We start from the raw sequence: 10,791 nt of genomic DNA, 5'->3' as shown, positions 1-10,791 counted from the left end.
AGAACTGGCAAAAAAAAATATTATGTAATGAGCTTTAAAAAGATATCTTATTCTCTGCATACCACCTATCAAGCATTTTCTATTCTCCAGCCTTGATTTTCATCTTTGGTTTTTGTTTTGTTTTGTTTTTGTGTGCGCTTGTACCGGTCCTAGAGCTTGAACTCAGGACCTGAGTGTTGACCCTGAGCCTTTTCTGCTCAGCTTTTTTGGAATAGTTTATTGGAGATAAAGAGTCTCATGGATTTTCCTACAAGGGCTGACTTCAAACTGAATCCTCTCATCTCAGCCTCTTGGGGAGCTAGGATTACAGACATGCACTGCTGGTACCTAGCTCATATTTGTAAATAGGGAAATTCTGTGTTCGCAGGCTGACTGTTAGGATAACAGGTAATTAACACTAAATCCTTAATGTGTTACGGGCACTCAGTAAATTAGTTGTATTTACATATAAGAACGAATTCATGAATCCATAGGATGAAGTCAGGTGAAAATTTAATTGTACCATTTTATTCCCATGAGCCCGGGAGAGACTGGGTGAGAAAATCTTTACTATTCAGAAATCTAACTTGCACAGCCTGCTCTCCCATCCTCCCTGGAAAGTAACACATTAGCCTGACTTGTTCAGGATGCAGGCAGTGGGGCAAGGATGCAATCTGATACCTAGTAGTGTTACATATAACTGTATGTGACTTCAGGGTGGTTGTACCTCTAGTTTAGAGCGTGTCTTCAACCTTCCTTAGTATTGCCAAATGACTACCAAATAGCTACACCAAATTTACACTCCCACTTTCACACATTCTTGGCAACATCTGGTGTTTGCAGACTTTATTTTTACTTTTGACCAATCTGATGGCTGTGAAGTAGTGTCTTACTTTGGCTTTGGTTTGCTTTTCTGCCATGGAGCGTCTTTCCATGTATGCATTGGTCCTTTGAGTCTGTGCCTCCACCAACTGACCATTCATATCGTTTGCCTTCAAAACAGCAATAGCAACAAAAATTAGCTAGCCAAGAACTGTGGCTCACCACTCAGGAGTCCACAAGACGCATACCTCCAAGTAACTAGCAAAAAGCCAGAAGTAAAGATGTTGCACAAGTGCTTGAGTGTTGGTCTTGATGGAAAAAAAAAAAAAAAAGCTTAGGAATAGCACCCAAGGCCTTCAATTCAAGCCCTAATACCAGCCTCTTCAAGTAGACTGATTCAATTCCAGTGTTTCCTAGGAAATCTGACATCACATTGTACCTTTGGCCAGGGCATGGGTGTACCCTCAAGAAATCTGTGTCACCCAGAAACTGCCACTCAAACTTTCCCTTTCTTTCCTCATGCCATTTTTTTGAAACTGTGAGTGTACTTGATTTCCCTTGGACATCTGGGAAGCAAATAGTTCTATTTATTTTGTATTAAAAAATGGTTATGCACTATGGAAAGCAGTATGGCAGTTCCTCAAAAGACTAAACATAGAGCTCCCCTATGACCCAGCAGTTCCACTACTAGGCATTTACCCAAAGGTCCAGAAACAAGGACATACTAAATCCACTAGCACAAGGATGTTCATTGCAGCACTATTTACCATAGCAAAGATATGGAACCAACCCAGATGTCCCTCAGTTGATGAGTGGATCAACAAGATGTGGTATTTATACACAATGGAATTCTATGCTGCTGTCAGAAAGAATGACATCACCCCATTTGTTAGGAAATGGAAAGACTTAGAAAAAATCATATTAAGTGAAGTAAGCCAGACTCAAAGGAACATAGGCTCAATGGTTTCCCTCATTTGTCATAATCAGTAGAAACCTTGGGCTCTCCTAGCAGAGATTTGCAATAGAGCAAAACCTAGATACAAAAGGCCATATAGTAGGACGCTAAATGAAAGGATCTCTAAGATATAGAAACATAAGCCATATAATGAATGATTGTTATTCTTAAGGTACTATGTTATCTCTCATCTCTTTTGCTGTCCCTTGGTTATCTCATATTGTTACAGTATCTTACTTTGTTATCTGATATATTGGATATATTTGTATTTGGTTATTTGAAATTGGATAGGGAAGGGGGAAAACAAGATGAGGAGTGGGGGTGGGGGGGAGGGAAGTGGGGACCAAGACATGAGAAAGGGTATCAATGTATGTGAATTAATGCACCTTCTATCTGGTGAATATAATGTGACCCTTCTATTAATTACAATAAGAAATTTATGAAAAAAATAAATAAAAAATGGTTATGGACAGATGCCAGTGGCTCACCTCTGTAATCCTAGCTACTCAGGAGGCTGAAAACTGAGGATCACAGTTCGAAGCCAGCCTGGACAGGAAAGTCCATGAGATTCTTATTTCCAGTTAACCACCAGCAAACCAGAAGTGGTGCCGTGGCTTAAAGCGGTAGAGCACTAACCTTGAACTGAAGAGCCCAGGTTAGCACCCAGGCCCAGAGTTCAAGCCCCACAACCAACTTTTAAAAAAAATGATTATGATATGTTAAATGGTTCTAGTGCTTCCTGGGATTTGGCTACCATATATTAATCTGTATAATGTTTGATTTACACGGAAAATGACCAACACCTTTACAAACATGACATATACATATATGTTGTAAGATGCATATTTTATATATGGTATTTATAGCATATGTGTGTATTGTATGTATTTTATCCATATATTTTATATATACATTCATATCTCCTTTATCCTTGTATATTATATATTATATAGTATATTTAAAATATTATATAGTATATCTATTGTATGTGTATAGATATCTGTACATTTAATATATTTATATGGACATAGATATGTATCAATATAATATATGCACGCTGTGCATTATACAAGCAAACACATTTATACATATGAGAGATGGAGTACTCAGAGTTCAAACTAAAAAAAATGGCAAGGGGTTGTATTCATAGCAGGAAAGTCTTTCTTTTGAATTACTTGGTGAAGTGTATGAGCAGAGGCTGGCACTTGGGAAATGCTTGCTGAGAGACTCCACTGAGCTGGGTATTCATTTTTGTTCTCTTTTGGCACTAAGACTCCTACCCTGATCCAAATGCCTCTCTATATCTCTTATCCACATTCACCATATCTGTGAACAGAACGAGGTGGCTTTTGCATGAGATTGAGCATTGAGAAGATGCTTTTTCTCAGAATGAGCCTGTGCTGTGTGATTCTTCTCTGGTCCCCTGTAAACTTTGTGTGGTTACTTAGTCACTGCATAGAAACACACATGCCAAACCTCTGGAACAGGCAAAGGTTTTAGAAAGGCTTAAGTACTGCTCTCTACTATTTTACCAAAGTTTTCTCTGTGTGACTTCTTTTTGTATGTGCATGTATAAATTCAAATCTTGAAAGTATGTATGTGCTGTACATGATTTGTACAAGAAGGTGTCAATTTAGTATATCAGTTCCGTATATCAATTTGTAATTGCAATACACTTAGAGCAGTGTCACCCCTTCTGTCATTCTCCCCCATCTCGCCCACCCCACCATCCCCTCAAGTACCTGTCTCCATTTTACTCATCTACATTGAATATTATGACTGTTTGCCCACTCTTCCTCTCTCCTTTGCCCTCCTTTCAACTGTCACCTTCAGTTTTCTCTGACCTTTGCAATTTTCATCTCAGATTTCAGCTCTCTTGTTAACTGTTGTCATTTTGTACTCAACTTGTTCTTGTAACCTTGAATTAGTGAAATGAAATTAACTTTTGTGGGCTTTAAACCTTCTTAAATAATCTTTCAGCCATGGAAACAAAGAAGTCTTTTCCTGCCGAGGAATAAAATTGGCAGTGGATTGGTTTTTGGATAGAGGCCACAAAGATATCACTGTTTTTGTTCCTGCCTGGAGGAAAGAGCAGTCACGCCCTGATGCTGTCATCACAGGTGAGACACTCTTCCAAGCTTCTGCCTCACCCAGCTCCTCCCTGGCCCCTTGGGTAGTGGATTCTGGGTACTCACTCTAGGTGACTGCCATATACACTTAGTTGAGACACTGAAGTGACTCTTGAGCTTGAAAATGATTGGATTAGCTTCATGAACCGTTCATCTTTGCCACATTCAGTCAGGTTTTCTTTCATTTTGTGGACTTCAAATTCTGACATTTAGAGGCATGCTAAGAGTTGGAAAACCTGTTCTGTCTTTGCTATTCACTAGCTCCCAGACTCTGGACAACACACCCCACCTCTTTGAACCCCACTTTTTTATATATACTATATGAAATTAGACTAAATAGCTAGCATGGCACAGGTCAAAAAGATCTGAAAGAGGGCCGGGAGTTTGGCCTAGTGGTAGAGTGCTTACCTAGCATTCACAAAGCCCTGGATTCAATTCCGTGGCACCATGTACATAGAAAAAAGCCGCATGTGGTGCTGTGGCTCAAGTGGTAGAGCACCAGCTTTAAGAAAGCCCAAGTGCAGTGCTCAGGCCCTGAATTCAAGCACCAAGACTGGCAAAAAATAAAAATAAAATCTGTCAGAGACAGTGTATACTAGCCATTCAAATAAGAAGAAATGGCCAGATCCCAAGAATGAATTGATTTTGATTTTTTTTAATATCTGAAATTTATTTTTATTTTGGTGCCAATATGAGGGCTTAAACTCAGAGTCTTGCACTTGTAAGGCAAGTACTTGGCTATTAGAACCTCACCTTTGGCCGTGGTTATTTTGTTGTTGTTGTTGTGGGTGGTAGTGGTAGTGGTAGTGGTGGTGGTGTTTTTGGTGCCAGTACTGGGGCTTGAACTCAAGGCCTCACCTTCTCACTTAGGTTTTTTTTTTCCCTGCTTAAAACTGGCACTTTACCACTTGAGCCATATCTCCACTTCAGACTTTTTGGTGGCTAGTTGGAAATGAGTCTTGCAGACTCTGAGGTTAGACATTCGGCTTAATTTCTGTGCCTCAACAACCCACTTCCACCTCCAAAATTACCAAACTCCATGAGAAATTTAGAGAAAGGGAACAAATGAGAAGACCATGCCATGTGCACTGAGGGAAGAACTATTTCAAGATTCTTTCGTCTGCAGTCATTAAATGAGTGCTGACTTCAGTGACTACACAAGTAATGGTGGAGTCAAAAGCCACGGGCCCATTGTAGCCCATGTACAAAATGTTAGGAGCTTTCTAACCATCGTACCATAATAATCTTTAGAGTTACCTTATATGCTTACAATGCTTGGAAAACCACGGGTGGTATGTGATAAAAGAAACAGGAATGATCAAGTATGGTGTGTACACTTGTAATCCCAGCACTGGAGAGGTGGAGGACAGCACATTGGAAAGTTTAAGACCAGTCTGGGCTATACAATGAGATCATCTCATAAAGAGGTAAGGAAGGAAAGGGGAGGGAGGGAAGGACAGAGAGAGAGAGAGAGACAGACAGACATGAAAAGGGAAGGGAAAAGCTATGTCAGAGTATGTAAACGACTTGGTCAAGAAGAGAAATAGAAACCTAAAGGATAAATTGTGGCCCAATATGGTTTAAGAATAGTATGCTGAGCTCCAGGGGCTCACACCTGTAATCCTAGCTGGTCAGGAGGCTGAGATCCTGAGGATCATAGTTCAAAGCCAGCCCTGGCAGGAAAGGCGGTGAGACTCTCATTTCCAGAACACTATTCAGAAAAAGCAAATGTGGTGCTGTGGCCCAAGTGGTAATAGAGTGCTAACCTTGAGCAAACAACAAAAAAAAGAAGTCCAGGGACTGCCTGAGACTATACAATGAGATCATCTCAAAAACAAAGAGGGGAGGGAGGGAAGGAGTTAAAGTACTTATGGTACTTAATGAAAGAATTTTAAAAAGATAGTATGATAGAATTAGGACTTGCTTGCTTCCTTCCTTCCTTCCTTTATTTTTGAGATGGTCTTATCGTGTAGCCCAAGCTGATCTTTGAACTTTTAAATGCCCTATTTCTGCCTCCCCAGTGAATTAATGGAAGACTTCTGAGTAAATATCTTTAAGAAACTCAGGTATTCATTCATTCCACAGATATTTATTAACTACTGCATTGGTGCCCTCCTCAAAATAATTAACAAGGAAACACTGCAGTGCATACTCTAGGTTTTCTGTGTATTTTTTTAACTTTTAAAAACTTCTCTTATTGAAATTTCTGAAAGAAAAACTACTGAGAATTCCAAACTATGCTGAGTCTGTACATCATTTTCTCTCAATGATAATGTCTGCCCTCTCTCGTTTAAAACTCTTTACATTGTGTTCAGTTGCCATATGTCAGCTACGAATTCGTTCCTGAAAGTCAGCCGGTATTCTTCTTGCAGATCAGGAAATCTTACGCAAATTAGAGAAGGAGAAGATCCTGGTGTTTACGCCATCCCGACGAGTCCAGGGGAGGCGCGTGGTTTGCTATGATGACAGGTTCATTGTGAAGCTGGCTTTTGAGTCCGATGGCATCATTGTCTCCAATGACAACTACAGGGACTTGGCCAATGAGAAACCGGAATGGAAGAAGTTCATCGACGAGCGGTTATTAATGTATTCCTTCGTCAATGACAAGTGAGTAACAAGCCCTGGCTTCCCTCACGACCCATTTATTCCTGCCAGATGCTACAGAACCCCTGTTCTTGCTTGTCACCTGTCTTAGGACAGGTTTCTCTCAATTCCTGGTTTCCCCAGGTATTGAGAGAGGTCTTCTCTGGAAGAGGACCTGTGTGAGCTCCATGCCCTTAAACCATTAAATGTGCACCTGAGGCAGAGGAGGTTTCTTAGAATGAGAGGCCTATTATAGCTCAAACAGTGCCTTCCAAAATCACGTTAGCATCCATACCTTAACTAATTGCACAAGCTTTGAACATTGTATCAGGGTAAGACACTTAGGATCACAGTCTCCGAGATGATAAATGGATAGCTGGCCTCAAGGGCCCCGTGTCACATTAACCAGAAAGACATAGGAAAGCTGTGCCCATTACTCGTAAGAAATGCAAACTAAACCTAAAAAGCCTATTTTCTCACTTGTTTAACTCACAAAAAAATAAGTTACGTATGTCATATGCTATTGAAGGTGTACATAAACTAGTGTACTCATGTGGCAAATATTAGCGGAACCTTCAAGATATGTTTTCTCTTTCAACCCAATAATCTTTCATCTTAGATTGTATAATGAGGAGAAAAGAAAGACTGAATATGTTCACTACTGTATTATTTGCAATTGCAAGTATTCAAAGGCAGCTAAACATCTAATAGAGAAACCAGTCAAGTTACAATACATCTCTATTGGAATATTATTCTGTTTTTCAGAATTACTATGACAGTTGCTAAAGAAACATGGAAAATCTTTTTGTTAGCATTGAAAGAAGATAAATCATAAAACATAAACAAACAGAATAATTGTGGGATTGAATGACTTTGTCTCCGAGCTTTTCACTTTTAATGTTACCCACACTTTTATTTGTTTGCTTGTTTTTGTGCTGGTTCTGGCACTCGAACTCAGGGCCTCTCACTCTCCCGTAGAGAGAGTGCTCACTGCTGGCACTCTTCTGCTTGAACAATGGCTCCCAGAAAGGCAATTTGTTGGTTAATCAGTAATGGACTCTTAAGTCTCAGCCTCCTTGGTAGCTAGGATTACAGGCATGAGCCACCAGCACCTCAAAATCCCATGACTTAAAGGACGATAAAATTCATTGCAACATGATAGACCGAAAACCTATTTGAATTAAATTGGTGTTGATTCAGATAGGTGTCTGTGAATTGAATACAAATAATGTGTTGAGCTTAAAACATTTCATTATTTACAGTGTTTTCATTGAGAAAGGAAAGCTTGGTTTGCTCAAGTTTTTTTGGTCCTATCATTGTTGAATCAAAACCATTAGAGTAACTCTTCAAGATCAAATGCCGTAGAGGAATTTTTTTTTTTTTGCCAGTCCTGGGCTTGAGCTCAGGGTCTGAGCGCTGTCCTTGGACTTTCTCAAGGCTAGAGCTCTACCACTTGAGCCTCACACCACTTCCGGCTTTTTTCTAGGTATGTGGTACCGAAGAATCGAACCGGGGTCTTCATGCATGCTAGGCAAGCACTTTAACCACTAGGCCAAACTCCCAGCCCCGTAGAGGAATTTTGTATTCTACCTTTTGGATTAAATAACCGGCTTCTTACTTGGTTGTTTTTTCTTTTCTTTTTATGGCCACGACAGGTTCATGCCTCCTGATGACCCTCTGGGCAGGCACGGCCCGAGTCTGGACAACTTTCTGAGGAAGAAACCCATCGTTCCTGAACACAAAAAGCAGCCCTGTCCTTATGGTAATTTCATCATCATCATCATAACAGATCCTCAGTATTGGCTTTTGGAACACAATATATTGTTACTAAAAATACTGTAATAAAAATAAGCATCTGAAATGGACATAATACATGGTTCTTCCGATTCCAGTGAAACTGAAGGACACGTGCTGTCCATGGAAGAGAAGAATTTTGTACCTCTTCATGTGGAATCAATATTCATTTCCCCCGAGATGAAATATAGTTTGAAAACTCAATGGTACCTGCATTAGCTTTCGAATTCTTCTATCTAGACACAAATCCCATGAGCTTGTGTAGCTTTATCGTGTTAAAGCATCATAGGTGCTTTTCAAAACAAAAGTCCCTACATGATCAGAAAGTCCTGCAGGAGGAGAAGAGATAAACAGTAGCTGAAAATAGGGTATCGTAACCAGAAACATGGCAGGCGACCATTCATCACTCAGCCAGCTTCCTTGAGTGAGCCATTCTCTATGTACATTTAGCAAACATAGCTCCCCTCTCTGTCCCTCTTTCTCAAGTTAAAATGGTGCCACAGTGACTGTGAGCTATCCGATGGTGTGTTGTTTAGCCTAACCTTAACTTTTCTTCTTCATAGGAAAGAAGTGTACCTATGGGCATAAGTGCAAATATTACCACCCGGAAAGGGGCAGTCAGCCTCAGCGGTCAGTGGCTGATGAACTTCGAGCCATGTCTCGAAACACGGCAGCCAAAACTGCCACCGAAGGAGGTCTGGTGAAAAGCAACAGTGTCCCTTGTAGCACGAAGGCGGACAGCACTTCTGACATGAAGCGAGGAGCTCCAAAGAGGCAATCCGACCCTAGCATAAGGACTCAAGTCTACCAAGACCTAGAAGAAAAGCTTCCCACCAAAAACAAGTTGGAAACCAGGTCGGTCCCTTCCTTAGTTAGCATTCCGGCTCCTTCTACCACAAAACCCCAAAGCACTACATCTTTAAGCAATGGCCTTCCCTCTGGAGTCCATTTCCCACCTCAGGATCAAAGACCACAGGGACAATATCCTCCAATGATGATGGCAACCAAAAATCACGGAACGCCAATGCCTTATGAACAGTACCCCAAATGTGACTCGCCCGTCGACATTGGGTATTATTCCATGTTGAATGCGTATTCGAATCTGAGTATCTCAGGCCCTCGAAGTCCTGAAAGGCGTTTCTCATTAGACACAGATTACCGGGTAAGTTCCGTGGCTTCTGACTGCAGCAGTGAAGGGAGCCTGAGCTGCGGGAGCAGTGATTCCTATGCGGGGTACAACGACCGCTCCTACGTCAGCTCTCCTGACCCGCAGCTGGAAGAGAGCTTGAAGTGTCAACACATGCACCCTCACAGCCGCCTTAATCCCCAGCCCTTCGTGCAGAATTTCCACGACCCCCTAACCCGAGTGCAGAGTTACAGTCATGAAGAACCAAAGTTCCATCCCAAGCCGCCTCTTCCACATCTGGCCATGCACCTGCAGCATCCAGCGGTGGGTGCCCGGTCCAGCTGTCCTGGGGATTATCCCTCGCCACCAAGTTCCACCCACTCGAAGGCACCACACCTAGGGAGGTCTTTGGTGGCCACAAGAATAGACAGCATTTCTGACTCTCGACTCTATGACAGATCTCCTTCAAGACAGAGAAAGCCTTACTCCCGCCAGGAGGGGCTGGGAAGCTGGGATAGGCCGAGTTACAGGATGGAGGCCTATGGGTATCGGCAGACTTACTCCTTACCTGATAACTCCACACCCCCCTGCTACGAGCAGTTTACCTTCCAGAGCCTACCTGAGCAGCCAGAGCCCACCTGGCGAGTGCCGTACTGCGGAATGCCACCAGATCCCCCCAGATACCAAGACAGCCGAGAGAAGATCTACATCAACTTGTGCAACATCTTCCCACCGGACCTCGTGAGACTTGTCATGAAAAGGAATCCTCACATGACAGATGCCCAACAGCTGGCTGCCGCCATTCTAGTAGAGAAATCCCAGCTGGGTTATTGAGAGATGAGGCATCTCGGTGGTGTGGAGTGGGTGGGTTCTTCTTTTGTTGTTTTTGTTTTTGTGGTGAGGGTTGTTGTTCAGCTCAAATGCTGAGGAAGGTTTGCTACAATAGCACACATGATCTCCTTCTCAGCGAGGAGATTATAGAGTATCCATTTATGTGAACTACTGTATCATGGAATCTGTATGTCTAGCCCCACTTGATAGAAGGATTAGTCAATTGCTTTACATTCAAACTTTTTGTTTGTTTGTTTGTTTTTAAAAAAGAAACGTTTCCTTTGTAAAGTGATTATCCTTGGCTGGAAAATGTTTCCAGTTTGATTTCCTAGATGTATCTGTGATCTTTGATATTAATCTTTGGTGCATCAGGGGTTTATATGCAGCACTTTTTATGCCTGTTTCATGTTTTATTAACTTGGTGTTTTGTCTATCTAAATTGCAAGCAATTACAAATTCCTTCAGAATGTGGGACATTTGACTAGACCTAGCAAACTATTTTTTCAAGCCAAGCTTAACTCTAGAATCTTTTGAATCTTTTACAGCTTTTTAAGTTATTTTTTTGGGGGGGT

At 41.6% G+C, this 10,791-nt stretch overlaps 1 protein-coding gene across 1 annotated transcript in view; it reads left to right on the top strand.

The window, feature by feature from the left end:
• Positions 1–10,458, top strand: part of Zc3h12c (zinc finger CCCH-type containing 12C) — a 38,079-nt gene extending 27,621 nt beyond the window's left edge. Inside the window, exons 3-6 of the mRNA XM_090319560.1 lie at positions 3,737–3,876; positions 6,258–6,492; positions 8,124–8,230; positions 8,826–10,458. Coding sequence (XP_090175686.1) covers positions 3,737–3,876; positions 6,258–6,492; positions 8,124–8,230; positions 8,826–10,222 — 1,879 coding nt within the window. The 3' untranslated portion in view covers positions 10,223–10,458. The remainder of the gene's footprint in view (positions 1–3,736; positions 3,877–6,257; positions 6,493–8,123; positions 8,231–8,825) is intronic.
• The last annotated feature ends 333 nt before the right edge of the window (positions 10,459–10,791 follow it).

The sequence above is a fragment of the Megascapheus bottae genome, chromosome 27 (assembly GCF_031878675.1).
Source record: "Megascapheus bottae isolate mThoBot1 chromosome 27, mThoBot2.hap1, whole genome shotgun sequence".
Taxonomy (NCBI): Eukaryota; Metazoa; Chordata; class Mammalia; order Rodentia; family Geomyidae; genus Megascapheus; species Megascapheus bottae.
This window is presented reverse-complemented; position numbering and strand designations above follow the sequence as displayed.